The sequence below is a fragment of the Ornithorhynchus anatinus genome, chromosome 5 (assembly GCF_004115215.2).
Source record: "Ornithorhynchus anatinus isolate Pmale09 chromosome 5, mOrnAna1.pri.v4, whole genome shotgun sequence".
Taxonomy (NCBI): Eukaryota; Metazoa; Chordata; class Mammalia; order Monotremata; family Ornithorhynchidae; genus Ornithorhynchus; species Ornithorhynchus anatinus.
This window is the reverse complement of record NC_041732.1, coordinates 65,762,630-65,783,144: the sequence shown is the minus strand read 5'-3', so window position 1 is coordinate 65,783,144 and position 20,515 is coordinate 65,762,630. Positions and strand designations below refer to the sequence as shown.

General features: G+C 42.8%; 1 protein-coding gene across 2 annotated transcripts in view; it reads left to right on the top strand.

The window, feature by feature from the left end:
* The window catches only part of VPS13D (vacuolar protein sorting 13 homolog D), a 313,068-nt gene that overhangs the window by 210,031 nt on the left and 82,522 nt on the right, over positions 1-20,515 (top strand). For both annotated transcript variants that reach the window (XM_029065681.2, XM_029065680.2), the window contains 2 exons: positions 5,932-6,064; positions 9,793-9,988. In XM_029065681.2, the coding sequence (XP_028921514.1) occupies positions 5,932-6,064; positions 9,793-9,988 (329 nt within the window). The remainder of the gene's footprint in view (positions 1-5,931; positions 6,065-9,792; positions 9,989-20,515) is intronic.

Genomic DNA, 20,515 nt, shown 5'->3' with positions numbered 1-20,515 from the left:
ATGAGAAATTCCATTGAGACGTGGGGAATTTGAGATATCCTGAACACAGGAGGATATGTGGGATTGTAGTTTAGGTGAGAAGTCGGTACTGGAAAGTAGATTTGGGACTCATCAGCATAGAAGTGATGGCTGCAGACAAGTGAGTGGCTCAGCTCCCCAAGACTGTAAGTAAGTGTAAAGTGAAAAGAAAGGGCTTAGAGCCTTGTGGGCTACCTTCAGTTTGGGGGTGAGAGATGGAAGAGAAGCCAGCAAGCAAAACCGAGAAGGAGCAGTCAGAGAGGTAGAAGGAGAATCGGGTGAGTATCAGGCTGGCAAAACCTAGGTCTGACAGTGTTTCAAGGAGGTGGGAGTGGTAGACAATGTCAGAGGTGTCCAAGATCCATTCATTGTTGATTGCTTAATCTCAGGCCAGGAGGGGAAGGGGTGGGGAGAGATTTACTTACCTGTAAGGCTCATCTCATCAAATTCTCATCAAACAATACATGTTCTGTTCCCGCAGTAGCTGTAACCCAGGTTATGCCTCTACTAGATTGTTGAGTAGATGAAAGGGCAGCGTTATAATGAGGGGGTGAATTTGTCGGGACAGAATTCAGCCTAGTTTCTGGATGGTGCTTTGTCCCCCTCCCCCCCACCATCACCACTGGAAGGCCACTGGTGGCAGGAGATGAACGACTGATGAACTGAAACCATACTTAGAGGGATATAGCAAGTCCTTCATTACAGAAACTCTAGGGTTTTGTAAAGCAAACTGAAAAACAAGTACCTCTCATCCAACAGCGATTTACCTAAGGCGTTTGTACTGAGTACCTCATGGTGTGTCATGCTGTACCACTGACGATACGAAAGCGACGGTTAGAATTCACTTGTCTGTGGGTTTCTGTGGTTTGAGATTTCATCTCAGTGTTCTCTTCTTTATTGGCCTATCTTTGCGCAATTTAGGAATCTCGTCTTCTCCCATATATGTCTGTATTCAGGTCTGGCCTAGATCCACGAATTAATTAGTAGCTATAGAAATTGAGCCCCAGAGAAGTTCAGCTCACCCAAGAGCACACCAAAAGTCAATGGCAAAGTCAAAGTTAGATCTTACAGCTCCCAAGTCTTAGCTCCTGAGCCTTCCATTTGCTATATTCCATCCATAAAATTACCTCCTCACATCCATGTACAATGGGCATAAATTGAAAATGAATGTGGTTAATAGATTGTATCCATGGTAGGAGTGATAGCAGTTATTTCTAGGTAGAACTTAGAACAGTAACACTGCAGGAGACTTTCCTGGCCCACCATCTCCCATTAGAGTGAAAACTCCTTGTGGTCTAGAAATGTGTCACATAACTTTATACTCTGTTTTCCTTATGTCTTATTTATTTTTATGTCTGCCTCCCCCTCTAGCCTGTAAAGTCCTTATGAGCAGGGATAATGTCTACTAACTATCACATTGTACTCTCCCAAATGCTTAGTACAGTGCTCTGCACATGGCACTCAATAAATGCCATTTATCGATTAATGTATTTTTCAAGCATTTCATACACCTCACTGCATCAAGTGGATGCTCAATAAATACTCCTACCACCAGTACTTCAAAGGCCAAATGCTTTTTGCAAAGGTTCCCACCAGATAGGGGTGATGGCTGCTTGAGCTGGATTCCTAGCCACGCTCATCCCAGATCTCGGACATGACCTGAGAATTGCCGGTCAGGGCTGAAAAGAACCAAAATGGCAACTTTTTGGTAACAGTGGGGTACAAAGTACCATCCAGAAACCAGAAACTTTGGTAACAAAATGGTGGTTTGTTCACTCTTAGAAGCCAGTACCCTCCCAGTACACCATGACTCTCAGGGGCAGGTCTTTGTCAATTCCACCAGATCCAGGGTAACTGGACATATACACTGACCAGAAAGTCAGTTAAGTAAAAAGTAGGGGCGGTATTCGTGCCAGTTGGAGGATATTACAAAACCTGGCTTTAGAATAGTTATTAGTTTGTCTGAGTTAAATACTATAGACCATGTAATGGAAGACAGATTTGAAAAAAAAATGCACATTGGAATTTTCAGAACACATAATATGTGCCTTCTGAGAATAGAAGGTGACTTCATTCAGCACTCTTCAATCAATCAACTGTATTGAGTGCTTACTGTCTGCAGAACACTATACTAAGCACTTGAGAGAGTAAACTATAACAGAGTTGGGAGAACTCTGCATAAGGAAAATGGCTACTTCAATAGTAGTAATAATAATATTTGGTATGTGCTTAATAGTAATAATGTTGATATTTGTTAAGCGCTTACTATGTGCAGAGCACTGTTCTAAGCGCTGGGGTGGACACAGGGTAATCAGGTCATCCCACATGGGGCTCACAGTCTTAATCCCCATTTTATAATAATAATAATAATAATGTTGGTATTTGTTAAGCGCTTACTATGTGCCGAGCACTGTTCTAAGCGCTGGGGTAGACACAGGGGAATCAGGTTGTCCCACGTGGGGCTCACAGTCTTAATCCCCATTTTACAGATGAGGGAACTGAGGCACAGAGAAGTTAAGTGACTTGCCCACAGTCACACAGCTGACAAGTGGCAGAGCTGGGATTCGAACTCATGAGCCCTGACTCCAAAGCCCGTGCTCTTTCCACTGAGCCATGCTGCTTCTCTACAGATGAGGTCATTGAGGCACAGAAAAGTTAAGTGACTTGCCCACAGTCACACAGCTGAAAAGCGGCAGAGCCGGGATTCGAACTCATGACCTCTGACTCTAAAGCCCATGCTCTTTCCACTGAGCCACGCTGCTTCTCCAATAGGTGCTAAGCACTGGGGTAAATGCAAAATAATCAGGCGAGACACAGTCCCCGTCCCACATGGGGCTCACAATCTAACAGGGTAAATACCCATTTTACAGATGAGGATATTGAGACACGGAGAAATGAAGTGACTTGCTCAGGGTCACACAGCAGGCAGGTGAAAGAGCTGGGTTAAAAACATAGGTCCTCTGACTGCTAGGCTTCTGCTATTTCCACAAGGCCACGGTGCTTCTCTACTGTACCTCAGTTTGACTTCTGGGGCAGTGAATATCCTGCTTATTTGCTTTGATTGTCCCCTCAGCCTGCCCAGCAGTTAACCTTGGCTGTATTCAAGAAACTTCAGAACAGACCGTTTTCACAGCAAAATTACTTTGAAAGCCACCTTACAAACCTGAATTTAACTTACCCTCCACATTGCTAGCCAAATAAGAACCCGCAGCATTCCTCAGGATTTTGTGTAAGAGTTTTTGCCTTGAAAATTTTCATAAAGGGGAAGGGAGTTTGGTATCCAAAAACCCAACACATCTCAATGAGTTTTTTCAGAGGTTAGCCTTGGGTCATTGGCAGTTAACCACTTGTTTTGGTAGATCTGTCACAAGAAGGTTTAATTATGTATTTAGTATCTATCTCCTTTTATGCCTGAATGATGCTGATAACTACCTTGTGGTGTATTAACTGTCATTTTAAACCTTTTCAAATTGTCCCATGACAAAACACAAGTTCCTGTTCTTTCATCCTGCCTTAACAGATGAAAAAAATATCTCTAGGGTAAAGTGTGCATGTATAATAAAATCTTTCAGTGAATTGTGGCAAAGCGTGTTCTAGTAGTTGAAGCAGTGGATATTGGGAAATCTGAGTCCATCCAAAATCTGCCACTTCCCTGAGGTGATTTTGGACAAGCCTCAATTTCTTCACTGCTGAACGGAGCTGTTATTATCAGTTTAGATCTCTAGCTGGACACTGGGACTGCATTTTAGAGACAAGGCAGCGCAAAGCAAATTAGGAGCATTAATAGTAATAATATTTGTTGAACTCCCATAGGAAACAATGCACTTCATTGGAAAATACAAAATAAAGAAGTGACACATTCCCTTCCCATTGGGAGTTTGCTCTCTAATAGAAGTGACAGCATGAATTATATTTACAAATACAGTAGTCAAAATCAATAATTGAGTGAACAATTGAATAAATATACAAAAATGTGAGCGTTGGTGTAAGTAAATTTTTAAGTGTTAAAGTTAGTTGGCTGGTGAGTTTGAATGGCCCTTTGGTGCTGACAGTTGATGAGGGGAAGCTTGTAGGAGTAGATGGGATTTTAGGCGGGGTTCGTAATTGGGGAAAACTGTGATCATGTCCAAAAGAGAACTCCTCATCTTCCCGCCCAAACCATGTACTGACCCTGGCTTTCCCTTGACAAGCCCGTAACGTTAGCATTATCCTCAACTCATCTCTCTCCTGATCATACGTATTTGATGTCACCCTCTTCTGTTTTTTCTACCTTCATAACATTGCTAAAATCTGCCCTCTCCTCTCCTTCCAAACTGCTACCATGTTGATCCTCTCCCGCCTTTACTGCTGTATCAGCCCCCTTGCTGATCTCGCCTGGTTCCTATCTCTCCCCGCTCCAGTCCACACTTGAGTCTGCTTCCCGGATCGATTCTACAAAACTATTCAGTCCCTGTCTTCCCACTCCTCAAAGTCCTCCAGTGTTTGCCCAACCACTTCCACATCAAACAGAAACTCCTTACCATTGGCTTTAAAGTACTCAACCACTTGTCCCCTTCTATCTTACCTCACTGATTTCCTACTGCAACTAAGCACACTCAGTATATTCCTCTAATAGCCCACAGAGAAGCAGCATGGTCTAATGGTTAGAGTATTGGCATAAAAGTCAGAAGGACCTGGATTCTAATCCCACTTCTGCCACTTGTCTGTTGAGCGACATTGGCAACTCACTTAACTTCTCTGTGCCTGTTACCTCATCTGTAAAATGAGAATTAAATTACTTGCTCTCCCCTCTCCATGAAGGACAGGGCCAGTGTTCAACCTAATTATTTTGAATCTACTGCAGTGCTTAGCAACTAGTAAATGCTTGACAAATATTATTACTATTATTAAAATTAGACTAGAAAGTTTATGTTTGATTTGAAGTCATCAGGGTTTAAGGAAGGAGGTGGGGCAGTGGAATTTGGGGCTTCTGGAGGGAATTGAAGGGTTAGAAAAGTGGTAAACTGACAGAAAATGGAAAATCCAAATTAAGGGTATTAGAGACGGGTGTCTTCCTCTCCCCAAAAACTTTACTTCTACTCTGGAGACACAGTGCCTTTTCCTCCCTTTCCCAGCAACACTGGCTCTTTCTCCAGTTGAAATTGGCCTTTTTTCCTCTCCTCATTACCACCCCAGCCCCACAGCACTTGTGTACATGACCCTAGACTCAGTGCCTTCCCCTATCCCTAATCTATTTTAATTTCTGTTTCCTTTCCCCCCCAACATTCCCCCACCATTAGATTGTAAGCTCTTGTGGGCTGGGGTCTTGTCTACCAACTCTATTATACTGTATTTTCCTAAGTACGTAGTGCAGTGCTCTGCATACAGTAAGTGCTCAATGAGAACCATTGCTTGTTTGCTTGATTAGGTCAAGCACATAAAGTGATCCCGTTTTTTTTCTTGGAAAGTGGGGCATAGAGCATTAGGTTGGAGATTCTTCAAGGACAAGCTGAGGTGCACCCAGCTCTGGTGAATCTCTTGAAGCCTAAGCCCAAAGGAAGGTGACCTCGGTCCTTCAAGAATCTCTGTAGCATGTGCACCGTTGGGTTTTTGGCTTTGAGGAGTGTGTATAGATATAGCTCAGGGTTCGGGTAGTTTAGGCCAAATTCATCTGACTCTCCTTGGACTGTAGCTGAACCATCTCTTGTAGTTTACAAGATTTTGCTGTTTGAAAGGCACAAAGCATACAAAAGGTAAATGAATCTGTATAAAAATAACTCATGTAATTGATCATTAAGGCTATCCAGCTCTTCGGAATAAGATGTTTCCTATATTTAAATAGTGGGAGTCCTACCTGGGAGCCATGGGGAGAATGAGTGAAAATTATAAATGTCCTTTTACTTAAAAGAAGCCTTCTTTTGTGTTTTCTTCTAGTTTGCAGGCACTTTATCAGACGGTTTGGGGAAGACCATGGATAACCGGCATCAAACTGAGCGAGAGTATATTCGATACCATGCCGCAACAAGTGGCGAGCACCTGGTAGCAGGAATCCATGGGCTAGCACACGGTAATTAATAATGTTTTACACATTGGCTGGTTCTTCCACTATCATTTTACAACATTGACATGGGGAAAAAACAGGTTCCTAAAATTGATGATTTAAAACACCAATAAGGGAGAAAACCTATCTGCAAATTCTTTTATATTGTACTTTTTCAAGCTGTTAGTAGAGTGCCCTGCACATAGCAGGAGCCCAGTAAATACCATTGGTTGATTGATGCTAACAAAAACCTTTATCCGGTATTGTGTGTGTATCCTATAGCTTTCCAAGCCATTTTGTTTTCTCCTCCAAAATTGAAATGTGGCAGAGAATGAGAACATTTAATTTACTTTCAAGATGTTCATGTTGCAATCCCTTCCTGTTCTCTGGCTACCATTGTCCAAATGTTTTACTCATAGGGTGTAATGAATTGCACACCCTCCTTGAATAATTTGAAGCCATGGCTTTGAGAGTGATTTATTTTCTTCACTGATCACTCGTTTTAAAGTTTTTGCAAAGTAGTCAGCTGGTTTTACTGCAAGATTACTTCTCAGTTTGGCATAGATATTCCTTGTAATTTGAACTGGGCTCAGCCAGTAGTGGGTATATCAGATGCCCCTCCTTGTTGGGTCCCCCTTAACATCCAGTTAAAAAAAAATCTATATTTCACTAGAAATCTCAGCAATTAATGCGGTCCCATTTTTCAGGTTTAGGGATGAGTCACTTCTTCTGGTTGCCACAATGATTCTAATAGTTTGGATTGAGTACTTAAATCAGTGCTTGGCACATTGTAAGCACTTAACAAATACCATAATTATTATATAATGCCTTTCCTTGGAGCTCAGAGGCCTTTGCTATTCATCACTGTTCCTAATTCTCCCAGCATGCCTTGAGACGTAGAGCCTAGCAGCTGTTAGAGAAGTAGATGAAGTCGCTTAATTAATACTGAAGTCGTGCGAAGGTTCTAGCTTGTCTACCTCCTGGTGTCTCTAACACGCTCTCCACTAGATCACGCTTCCTTCCTACCTAGTCTCAGCCTCTTTTAATAACAACAGTAGTAATAACAATAGCAATTGTGGTGTTTAAGTGCTTACTTTGTGCCAGGCACCGTACTAAGCGCTGGGTGAATACAAGGAAATCGGGATGGACAGAGATCTTTTGATCCTTTGTATGAGTACCCAAGGAAAGATGTTACATAACTGGATGAAACTGATCCAGAATAAAAGAAGAGATCTTCTGAATTGTTAGTAAATTCTTAATGAAGGGGATTCCTTTTCCAATTTGTCTCACTGGAGGAACTGAAGAGCCCCAACAGTGTCCTGACACCAAGCCTGTTGAAGGGTAAACATTCTCAGTGTGTCACTGAAGCATCTCCTAACCGACCACTTGGAGCTTATCCCCAGACTGCTGCTGCCCTCACCCAGAAGCTTCCAGCAAATACCTCTGTAATCTCAGAGCTTTGATGGCCTCTCTGCTCTTTCTTTTATGACCCCATGAAAGTAGCCCAGGCTGCTCCTCATTGCTGATTCAGTGAAGATTTGAACCAGAAAAGTAGAAGTTAAAGCCTCCCTAAATGAATCTCGAGTCCTTCCCTCTCTCTAGTTTTGATTTTAGTGTACTGCAGATAATCTTTTTAAGCATAGAGCAGTAGTCTTTTAAGCTACACCCTCATTCACTCATTGAGTGAAATGTAAGTGGAGTACTCCAATGAGAGGCAGCGATGTTATGAGAAGCGGTGTGGCCTTGTGGATAGAGGATGGGCCTGGGAGTCAGAAGGACCTGGGTTCTAATCCCAGCTCTGTCACTTGTCTGATGTATGACCTTGACCAAGTCACTCAACTTCTCTGGGCCTCCGTTACCTCATCTGGAAAATGGGGATTAAGACTTTGAGCCCCATTTGGGCCATGGTTTGTGTCCAATTTGATTAGCTTGTATGTACCCCAGTGGTTAGTACAATTCCAGGACATGTAATAAGCACTTAATAAATACCATAAAAATACTCTATGTGTCTACAAACCAGAAATTTTAAATTTGAGCTCTTTTTATAGGAATTGATGAGCATTTTTTACTTTTGACACCGACACTAACAGAAGGATATTTTGATTTTGTTGTTCTGACAAAGTAAACAGACTTTAGTTGTTGACAGATAAATTGGACTTTGCTGAACTGTGGGGTTTGTTAGAGCACTTGGATACTTCTGAAGGCAGTGTTGCTTAGCAGCCTGACCCTTGGCAGACCTGCCTGATCCGCTTAAGCAAATCATTTTATCTGTATGTATCGGCGGGTTTAGTCATCTGTAAAGTGGGGTTAGTAAACAGAATCTTCAGGCTGGAAGGGACCTCCAGAGACATTTCACCCCGCCTGTAGTTAGGAATGAACCGAAATCTTTCCATCCAGATGGCTGGCCGTTTGGTCCTTACACATTTCAGGGAAAGCCTTTTGGAGAGCCTATGTGAGGCTTCTCAGACTTCACAATCAGGTCATTTTGTCCCTTGTCTAACTTACATTCCTCCTGCTGCAGTGTAAGCACGTGCCCTAGAGTTTAGACCTAAGTGCTGGTGTGTGTCTATCTCACACACAGAGACATACACACAAACACACACATGTTTTTAAAAAAACCCATCATGTGTTTAAAAAATGCTATATCACCCCTCTGCTTTCACTTTTTTTTTTCACCTGAATAATTCTAGTACTCTAGCCCAAACTATTTTTTAAAACTGTTAATCTTTTTTTTTTTTAACTTTATTGGACATTCTCCAAGTTCTGCATGTATGTGCTAAGTAATGGGATCAAGAACTGGGCCTGAATAACATTGAATATAGCTGGAAGATTGATTGCTTAATTGTGGTGTCCTGTTCAGATTCTGTTTATTCAACCCACTATCATGTTTGCCTTTTAGCAACAGCACTACATTTATAGTTCACATACAACATGCGGCCCACCCTGATCATGAGCTTCTTTTGCATGGACAAGCATTCTTTATTTTATAGTTGTGGGAGGATTAACTGCTGAATGAAAAACACTAAGTTTTTTTTCTTTCTGTCTCACTTAAAATTGATATGCAGCCTCTTACTCTAGTCAGATCTGGTACTCTAATGTGTTCTGCTCAGGTTTTTACCATTAACTGAACTACACGTTCAATCCACGTGGGTTTATTGGGTTCTTTTTTTTTATGTTATTTGTTAGGTGTTCACTCTGTGCCAGGCACTCTTTTAAGCACTGGGGTAGATTCAAGCAAATCAGGTTGGACACGATTCCTGTCCCACATGGGGCTCACAATCTTAATCCCCATTTTCCAGATGAGGTAACTGAAGCACAGGGAAGTGAAAGGACTTGCCCCAAGTCACACAGCAGACAAGTGGAGGAGCCAGGATTAGAACCCAGGTCCTTCGATCCTGGGCCCGAGCTCTTTCCACTAGGCCATGCTGCAGTGGGTGTATGAAAAAAGAGCCATTCCCTTCTTTTGCATGTTGGGATTATGCATTCAAAGTCGGCAAATAATTTTAAGTGACCTCTACTGTATAAGCATTATCAGCAATAAAGAAACTGGGGTCTAGAGGTCCTGGAAGTTGAGCAGAGGAAATCTCTCTTATTTTAAGTGACATGTAAGCACCTCGTGGGCAAGGAACGTGTTTGTATTGTACTCTCCCCAAGGCTTAATACAGTACCCTGCTCTCCCGGTAGCACTCAATAAATACCAGTGATTGATTGGTTAAGGTTGGCCAGACTACAACAGTCCTTGTTTTCCTTTGTAGGTATCATTGGCGGACTGACCAGTGTAATAACCTCAACGGTAGAAGGTGTGAAAACGGAAGGGGGAGTCAGCGGTTTTATATCAGGCCTTGGGAAAGGGCTAGTTGGCACAGTTACCAAGCCCGTGGCCGGTGCCCTGGATTTTGCATCAGAAACAGCTCAGGCCGTGAGAGACACCGCCACGCTCAGCGGCCCCAGGTAAGCGTGTTATCGTCTACGCTTTCTAAGCCTGTTCTGTTTCCTCTTCCCAGAATCTACTGTGACTTGTTTAGTCATTCTGCCTTCTGTTTTAATTATACATTTTTCCCCTATTTCAGCTTGACTTGAAAGGCTTTAACTAAAGTTAGCCTGTTTTCTAACAAGTAGACCAAAATGAGGTTGGAACGAGGGAAGTCAAGTGAAATGGTGAGGTCATTTTTACATTAAACATTTCAGAAACTGAGCAGTATTCTGCCCCAGAGGAGAGGTTGGAGAAGTCATTAATGCATTTTGGAATATTCACAATGGATGTGTTTTAAGTATTTCCCAACTACTTTTCTATTTCCTGCATCTAATTGTGCCACACTTCCCACTCAAAATGTCTGCCCTCACTATTTGAGGGAGGAGCCATAAGACCAATGAAGTGTCCTTGAAGTTCAGGAATGAAAGGATAAGCAAAGCTAGGTTGTGTTCCAGGTTCCCTGGCAATTTTAAAACTTGCTATTTTGAGTTCTGCATGTCTGTCATTGTTTGGAAAAATCATTTTACCTTTTATAATTCCAAATGACTTCTCAGTCTTAGAACGGGCACAGTTGAGCTTAGCTTTGTGCCCCAGGGTGTAATAGATGACCCAAGTTTTCATGATGTCCAAGGTGGAAAGGGTACCTGCTACTTTTTGCCCTGGGGCATCACTGAAAGCTTCTTGGGTTCAGTCGAGGATAATGTAGGATGAGGTTTCTATGTCTCTCAATCCCCTATAGCTCAGTGTGAGACCTCAACTTCAAATGAAACAGGTTCAGCTGCAAGGGACGTAGAATTCACTATACTTCAAGTGCCCTCTACAGTGGGGTATCCTATAGAAGAGTGATCTGTAAACCTTTGTGGAACACAGGCTGGCCTAGTAGAAAGACCATGGGATTGGGAGGAAGGAGAACCAGGTTCTCTCCTTCGTTCAGCCACTTGCCATCATTTAATGCCTCCATGTCCCAGCTTCCTCATCCTTAAAATGGGAAATAAAATGCCTCATTTCCCTCCCTCTTGAACAGCAAGTACCACGTGAGACAAGGACTCACAGTCTGTCCAGTTTGAGTATTTTGAAAGTCCTCATTTGGGCACTTCTTCCTTCTGGAAGTGTGGCCAAAGTTGCTAAAATCAGGCAGCTGGAGAATATGGTCCATGGAGACCTGGTTGAGTAAAACTGTACTTCTGGTGTAACTCCATTCCTGAGTTCCTGTGGCCAGGGACAAAAAGCTTAAGGGTATATTTGAAAATCAGGGGATAGGTTGCAACCCTTAAAAAACTCACAGCCTTTTGAGTGAGAGCATGGAGTGGAAGAAGTTTCATATGTTCCACTCTGTTGCACTAGACCAGGATAACCCCCTTATCCCATCAGGTAAGCATAACATCATTATTGCTTGCTGACCGTGCATCCATGATAAGTGCATACAGGGCTGGGGGGTCCTACTCTCAACCCTTTCTCTCACGATAAAGTTTGTCCTAAAGTCTGAATCCTGGCAATCTCTTCCAAGACTTGAGTCTCACTTCCTGGGCTCTTTACCTGATTCTCCCCCTCCGTCTCACCGGTGATTTGGGGCAGATTACCTCTTTGGACTTCAGTTTCCTCATCAGAAAGTAAGGGTGATAATTCATGCGATTCCGTTTCTTTGGACTTCTGAATTATGGTCCCTTGAGAAAATAGTGTCCTTGAATTGACCCCAGAAACAAAAAACCTTCTTAAAGCTGTGGTAATTTCTGGTTGTCAAGCCACCAGAAATTCTAATTCAGAACATTATTTAAATCTGTACGACTCTCTCACTGCTACTTGCAAATTATCCTATAATAATAATAGCTTTATTACCCTTCCCTAAAGCCCCTTTTTAAACCTCTTGCCTCTGGATCTGCAAATTATTATAAGGGTTAAGGTGAAACTCTTCAAACCAAATTCATTTCCCACACCCATTTTGCCTCAGGTCTGAGAGGAAAAGATCAGCTGAGGCCCCCAATCTGGAAATGCAAGAGGTAGTTTTTGCAAGTTGGGATTACTCCTTAATTACGTTCAGCTCTGGATGTAGTAATGTTAAATCTTAGACTAAAACCTGAGCGAGTTGAGTTGTGCCAGGAATATGTCAATTCTACACTAAGTGTTTATACACCAATTTTAATTCATTTGAAAATGTATTATAACATCCAGCAATTCAGGTAATGGGTGGGATTCAATTCTGCTTCTCAAGTGTTTTTCACATTTGCTAAGGAAAACCTCACCTTGATTCTAAAAGCAACAGGCTCTGAAGCCAAGATGACCTTAGATTTAAAATGACCCTCTAAAATCTGATGATTCCTAAAGGAGAAATAATTCATCTCTCTATTTACCTTTCCTCATCTCTTAATGCATCTGTCTCCTGTCTTTGTAACTTACTGTTGATTATCTCTCCCTTTACCTGGCTCCACTTCTGAGCCAGATAACAAATCACTTAAAACTAAATGCCTAAAAGTCAGTCACTTAATGCGCAGTGGTTGACAGCTCGGTCATTGAAAATTCCAAACAACAGCAGAGGAATCGGGTGACAGTCTGTGCAAATTCTGAGAGCCTCCAAAAGCTACCATAACCCCTTTGGTTTCAGTGAACTATAGAAATTCATTACAGAAATACCGTGGCAAAGAAGTAAATGTTACTGCACCGAGAAGTTCATCACGATTCTGAGATTACTTACTGATGATACAGCCAGGGTCAAAAGTTGAGATTGCTTTTTTGGACCCATTCTCCATCAGTAGAGTAAAGCAGGGTTACATAGTTCCGGGTCTGTTCAACGTTGTCTCTTTAATTGCCCTGAAGGATGCAGTAAGGAACCCAGTATACAGTTTTCCCACACATCCTCCAAAGAAACAGTTATTCACTAGTTGCTCTAGGGGATACCTGTCACCGAGAGACAGACTCGCAAGGAGGGGGATTCTTGGATACTTCTTTTTAGTAGGCCTGGTCTGCCGACTGACAGTAAGTCTGATGAAAGCATAGGTGTTGAGTACCAGTCTACTCTAGGAAACCCTCATGCATGCCAAGATCTCTTTCAACAACATGGAACCTAAACAGTGTCTTGGAATTCTGCAGTCTAGGCACTGCCCAACAATCGCCTGATAGACACGGAAATAGAAAACTTTAATAGAGAAGCCGCGCGTGTCCTTTGAGAGACAATCAGAATGGGGTCGCATTGTGACATTAAACTTCAATCTAAGCTGAGAGTCTGCCTAACTTGGTGTTGCCTAGGCTTCTGTGAGGTTGGGAGATTGGAAGTGTCTCATCTGGCTTCTCATCTGGTTTTGCTGGACAGGAAATGTGCATAGAGTGGAGGGCAATTGATTTTCCAAGTATGTATGGAGACCAGGGATGGGGAGGCCTAAAACCGAGTGGTCAGAGAAATGTCTTAAGCTTTCTGTCTTATTGGGCTTCAGTAAGACATTTCAGGAAGACATTTCTCTTACTGAAGTCCAATCTCACACAGTACAGCCTGATAGAATTGGGGGAGACAACAGTGAAAGACAGACCAGCCCAGCGTGCTGCTAGTCAGAAAAAGAGTGGCCCTTTTCTAGAGCACAGAGGATTAGAAAGGATAAATTAAAACCATCACCAAGTCTTGCTCAAAAAGCACACACATTACAGGGGAGAACCTTTGCATGTGCACAGTGTAGTAGAGATTGTCATTTATACAGTTCCCTTCAAGCCACAACTACACACATGGTAAATTCATCTTTGGTGTCATCCTCTACAGGTGTGGAGAGCCAGTCTTTGTTTTTTCAAAATGGAAAAAAAACCCTGTGCAGAATTAGAGTAATAAATAATATATACAAATATACACAAGTGCTGTGGTGAGGGGAAGGTGGTAGAGCAGAGGGAAGGAGGAGGGGGAATGGGGAGGGGAGGAAGGCCAGAGGGAAAGGGAGGGCTCAGTCTGGGAAGACCCCCTGGAGGAGGTGAGCACTTAGTAGGGCTTTGAAGAGGGGAAGAGAGTTAGTTTGGCGGATGTGAGGAGGGAGGGCATTCCAGGTCAGCGGTAGGACGTGGGCCAGATGTCGACTGCAGGACAGGTGTGAACGGGGGACAGTGAGGAGGTGAGCAGCAGAGGAGCAGAGTGTACAGGGTGGGCTGTAGAAGGAGAGAAAGGAGGTGAGGTAGGAGGGGGCAAGGTGATGGAGAGCTTTGAAGTCAAGAGTGAGGAGTTTTTGCTTCATGTGAAGGTTGATGGACAGCCACTGGAGGTTTGTGAGGAGGGGAGTGACATGCCCAGAGCATTTCTGTAGAAAGATAATCCAGGCAGTGGAGTGAAGTATAGACTGAAGTGGGGAGAGACAGGAGGATGGGAGATCAGAAAAGAGGCTGTTGCAATAATCCATTCGCGATTCGATGAGAGCCTGTATCAGCAAGGTAGCAGTTTGGATGGAGAGGAAAGGGCGGATCTTGGCGATGTTGTCAAGACCGGCAGGTTTGGGTGACAAATTGGAAGTGTGGGGTGAAAGAAAGAGCAGAGTCAAGGATGAAGAGCAGAGTCAAGGATTAGAATGTCATGGTTTCTAATCTTGGCTCCACCACTTGTCTGCAATGTGACCTTAGGCAAGTTACTTCATTTCTGTATGCCTTAGTTATCTGTAAAATAGAGATTGAGGTTGTGAGCCCCACATGGTAGAGGGATTGTGTCCAACTCGATTTGCTTGTATTTACCCCACTTGCTTAGTGTCTGGTACATAGTAAGCACTTAACAAATACTATCTTTAAAACCCCAGAAGGTTTTATAGAAGCAGCATGGCTTAGTGTATAGAGCACGGGCCTAGGAGTGAGAAGGTCAAGGGCTCTCATCCTGGCTCTGCCACTTGTATGCTGTTATGACCTTGAGGCAAATCTCTTCTCTGGGCTTCAGTTACCTCATCTGTAAAATGCGGATTAGTGTGTGAGCCCCATGTGGGACAGGGGCTGTGTCCAGCCTGATTACCTTGTATCTATCCCAGTACTTAGTACAGAACCTGGCAAGTAGAAAGCGCTTCACAGCTACCATCATTATTATATACGGTCCCCTCTAGACTGTAAGCTCATTGTGGGCAGGGAACGTTTCTACCCACTTTGTTATATTGTACTCTTCATTTATTCAATTCAGTTGTATTTATTGAGCACTTACTGTGTGCAAAGCACTGTACTAAACGCTTGGGAGAGTGCAATATAACAACAGACATGTTCCCTGCTCACAACACGCTCACAGTCTAGAGGATAATAGAGCCCCACCTCCTCCAGGAGGCCTTTCCAGACTGAGCCCTCCCTTTCCCTCTGCCCTACTCCCCTCCCCATTCCCCCTTCTCCCTCCCTCTGCTCTACCCCCTGCCCCTCCCCATAACACTTGTGTGTATTTGTATATATTATTTATTACTCTATTTTATTAATGATGTGTATACATCTATGATTCTGTTAATCTATTTTGGTGATATTGATGCCTGACTACTTGTTTTGCTGTCTGTCTCCCCCTTTTAGACTGTGAGCCTGTTGTTGGGCAGGGATTGTCTCTATCTGTTGCCAAATTGTACATTCCAAGTGCTTAGGACAGTGCTCTGCACATAGTAAGCGCTCAATAAATGCAATTGAATAAATGAATAATATTGTACTTGTTAAGCCCTCACTATGTGCCAAGCACTGTTTTGAGTGCTGGGATAGATACAGGTTAATCAAGTTGGACACAGTTCCCTGTCCCACATAGGGCTTACACTATTATCCCCATTTTTTACAGATGAGGTAACTGTGAGGCCCAGAGAAGTTAAGTGACTTGCCCCAGGTCTCACAGCAGACATGTGGCAGAGCTGGATTAAAAAACCCAAGTCCTTTTGACTCCCAGGCCTGTATTCTATCCACTAAGCCACGTTGCTTCTCAAGGACAGTGCTCTGCCCACAGTAAGTGGTCAGTGAATATGATTGATTGATTAATTGATGGGTGAATTTCACCATTAGAGGCGGGTTTCTTAGAGTCCGAAGAAAAACTGTATGGTATGCAGTAAGTGACGTGGGCTTAGAATTGTGATATCTAGTACAGTTTTGATTCTGAGGTCAGAGTTTAGCACAGAACTCAGCAATCCTCCAACTCTAGATAGAGAACTGTGACTTCCCCCTTTCTAGATTGTTAAAGAAGGTCCCGATTTTAACATCTTTACTGAAAGGTCTCTAGGTTTAAATTCATAAGAAAAGGACCAACTTCAAATAATATTTCTTCCAGTAATCAGTTGCTTTACAAGAAACATTTGGCTGCAGTTTTGTTTATTCAAATGGGATTTTATTTATAGGTTTTATTCTTTCACTCTTCTCTTAGAGAAAAGTACTCCCAGGCTCCCAGCCTTGGTCGTTCACGCAGACATTCACAAAGACCCACCACCCCCACTTTTCTCTGAAATTCCCTTATATATAATCGAGCAGGCTAATTTTTCTTGGGAAAGGCAGGTGGGGGGCTAGGGGAGGGTGAAGAACAACCAAGGTTTTGGACTTCATTCGGATTTTGTGTACCCATATCCCCCTGTTGCATTTGTTAACTGTTCAACTATGTGTGGTTTGGAACTGAAATAAAAAGCCATTCCAAGGCGGATTTCTGCTGGCTCAGGTTGCATCTTCTGCTCTACGTGTGTTAGGCCACATAGTTTGTTCCCAAGGAAATTTTATGGAAATAACAGAGCTGTAGCCAGGCTTAGTGGTGCCATCAAAGTCCATTTACCCATCCGAGGCAAAACCAAGCCTTCTCTGTCGAGGCAAATCCACCATCCTGAAATTGACTGGGCCGAGACCAGTACTTTTGATCGCAGACACAGGGGATGGTATGTGTATCTCCACGTAAATTGAAAAAGCACTACCGAGCAGGGCGGCACAAACCCAGTAGCAGGCATTTCCTGATATGAGGCAAAATGCCACTGGGATGGGGGAGTACGGGACTAGTGGATGTTTTCTTCTTTAATACCATCTGTTGGAACCTTTGAGCCGTGAGACATTTTAGGGAAATGGCCGATTAAGATTTACAAGACCGGGTGTGGAGGTTTCCTCCGAAGTATTTCTTCACATATTTTATTTCAAACCCAAAAGTGGGAGTTGGCAGTAGTTGAAGTATTTAAACAAATTTAGCAAGCCCCAGTGATTGGGGAGTGTTGGAGTTTATCCCATTATTGGAGAGAGAGATAGGAGGAAAGGGAGATTTTGAAGGATAATGATAAATTAGGCTTTTAAAAGCACAGACTTCTCTGATAATGTTCTGGAATTCCAAATGCTTGTTCTCTGGGTAGGGGGGTAAATTTCAGTTGTTTCAGAGATCTTAAGGACTCTTTTGGTTACCGTAACCTGAAGGATTTATTTTGAATATTGTCAATTTCCTCTGTAAAAGCACTCTTGAAATACCTTGAAACATTTAGAGACATTTCTTACTAATAATAGCCTCTCGAATATGAAACTGAAAAGACTTTTCTTGTCCACGTGACTTCGCTCTGTATTTTATGTTATGTTGCCATTAGGCCTGTAGCGTTGATCTCTTTACTACCTGACTCCGGAACAAAAGGACTAAGAGTAATTTCAAATTTGTAGATTAGCAGATGTACACATACCTGTAGCTTGAAAGAATTTGGCAATCGGGTTAAAAAAAAAAAATCAAGAGGACAGATATCATCACCCCCAAATTGTATTTACCCAGTACCCGTGTTCATTGTATTGTAGAAGGTATTATGTTTGTCTTTGTTTTGATTTTTTTTCTAATTGCTAAATTCCACTGGTTTTTAAACAGAAAGTAATAATGATGGTATTCGTTAAGCACTTACTAAGTGCCAAGCACTGTTCTAAGCAGTGGGGTAGATAAAAGATCATCAGGTTGTCCCACCTGGGGCTCACAGTCTTAATCCCCATTTTACAGATGAGGTAACTGAAGCACAGAGAAGTTAAGTGACTTGCTCAAGGTCACACAGCAGACAAGTGGCGGAGTCAGGATTAGAACCCACGTCCTCTGACTCCCAAGCCCGTGCTCTTTCCACTAAGCCTCGCTGCTGCTAACATCTGTGGCCTACCCAATAATGGCTCCCGAAGCACATGAGGGCACAGCTATCTGCCACTGAAATATTCTTTCCTTGACTACAGACTGCACCCTCTACCCTTGCCAATTGTCTCTCAGTGCATGAGGAGAGAGTATGTGGATGACTCAGTCTAAACCATCACCGCTATTGCAAAAAATAATTTTAGCGTATGTTCTGCGGTGGTAGGATATCATTTCCTCCATCCACTCCCAACTCTAAACTAAAGACCAGTGGAAGTGGGCAGCCTCATATAATTAGGCCCTTGTCTAGACTGTAAGGTCATGATAGTTAGGGAGCGTGTCTACCAACTCTGTTATATCGTACTCTCCCAAGCACTTAGTACAGTGCTCTGCACACAGTAAGTGCTCGATAAATACACTTGATTGATTGATTCTCTGAAGATCAGCTGCCGGTCAGCAGCTACCTTGGTGTCTGAACAAGCCTACTAAAGGCATACAATATTTATTCCAGTAGCATAAGGGAGCTAGAAAGCTTCAGTCAGTCAACTCATCACTGGCATTTTTCGAGGGATTACTTTGTGCCGAGCACTGTACTAAGCTCTTAGGAGAGAACAGTATTGTTGGTAAATATTCCCTACCCTTTGGATGAGCAGCGTGGCAGAGATTGTCCTTCAGTGCCACTCACAATCATGGATGAAATCCCTCAGTTATCTATGAATAATAATAGTAAGAATAATAGTATTTATAAAGTACTTACTCTGTACTAGGAACTGGGATAAATACAATCCTGCATTGGGCTTACAATCTAAGTAGATGGGAGACCAGGTATTGAATCTCCTTTTTACAGTTGAGGAAACGGAGACACAGAGAAGCTAAGTGAATTGACCAAGGTCACACACTTGTCAAGTGGCAGAGCAGAGTTTAGAACCCAGGTCCTCTGACTCCTAGGCCCACACTCTTTCCTCTAGTCCACACAGATTCCCTATGAGGGATAGATGTATATCCTTTTACAACCATACAACAACTATAACAGGATCAATCCCTGCCCTTTGGGAACTTTCAAATTGATCATCACTGATAAACATCAGCAAACAACCTTCTAGACAACCTGTTTTTTGTCTCTCTTGTTTTTTGGCATTTGGGCTGATGGTTAATGGAACATTTTTCACCAATAGTTGAAACATTCTTCCCTGCCTTATAAACTAAGCCTCTAGTTACAGACATCCCAAAAATCTAATTTCCAAGGCTGTCTCCTTCCTTCTGTTTGGCTGAACTCTAAATACTCCCCATATGCTCCAAAGTCCCAAACAGCACAATTCTCATTATAGTGAAGCTTATGTAAAGCTCAAGAAAATTGCTGAGAAAATGAAAATTTCAGTTATTTATTTCTTTGGGAGAAGTCTTTCCATTTCTGAAAACTGGTAGCTCATTTTGATATGAAACTCTTCTAGAAAGAGAAAATTCACTCATGTTCATACATGGCCCATAAATATCATTTTTAGAAAGGAGGTAGTCTAATTATTTTTTGGACATGAATGGACCATCTAGACTGTAAGCTCATTGTGGCCAATTCTGTTGTAGCCTCCCAAGTGCTTGATACAGTGCTCTGCACCTAGGAGCTCAATAAACACCACTGAATGATTGATTGAAGTGGTAGAGCATGGCTTTCAAAATGAAATTGAGGAATGAGCCCAATCTTTTGCAAAAAACAATAGTTATTATTTTATATTTTAGTCTCTTACCATGTGCCAAGCCCTGTACGCAGCGCTTAGAAGGGTATAAGGTAATCAGGTTGTGCACAGTCCCTGACCAGGGGCTCACAGTCTAAGTAGGAGGGAGGACAGGAATTGAATCCCAGTTTCACAGGTGAGGACACTGAGGCACCAGGAAGTTGAAGTGACTTGCCCCAAGTCACATAATAGGCAAGTAACAGAGCTGGGATTAGAACCCAGGACCTCTGAGTCCCAGGCCTATGCTCTTTCCACTAGACTATGCTTATTCTTCATTGGGAGTAAGACCTTAGTGTTTCAATCATCAGATCTTTTAGGCAAGAAAAAGCAAATCGAAAACCTAAAATGAGGTGCATTAAGTCCAGGTGGAGAGATGCCCTCACAGGCATCCTTGGTGCAGAGAGAATGTGTTTCTTCTTGTCAATCGTGGAATGGTATTTATTGAGCATTTACCATGTGCTGAGCCCTTGGGTGAGTACAGTACAACAGAGTTGGAAGACACGTTCCCTGCCCGCAGCATGTCTAGAGGAGGAGAGAGTGTCTTTGTCCCCACACAGAGATGCTATCCAGCACTCACACTTAGACTATGTCCCCAGTAATGCACAGTGCCATTTTGGGGAATGTCAGGGGATGAGATGGCTGTTGTGCTGGAGGCTGTTCAATCTGTCAATCGAGCCACCAAACGATAGTAATTGTTGTGCGCTTAATGTGTGCAGAGCACCAAACAAGCATTTGGGAGATTCCAGGAGAGTTGGTAAACCTGATCTCTGTCC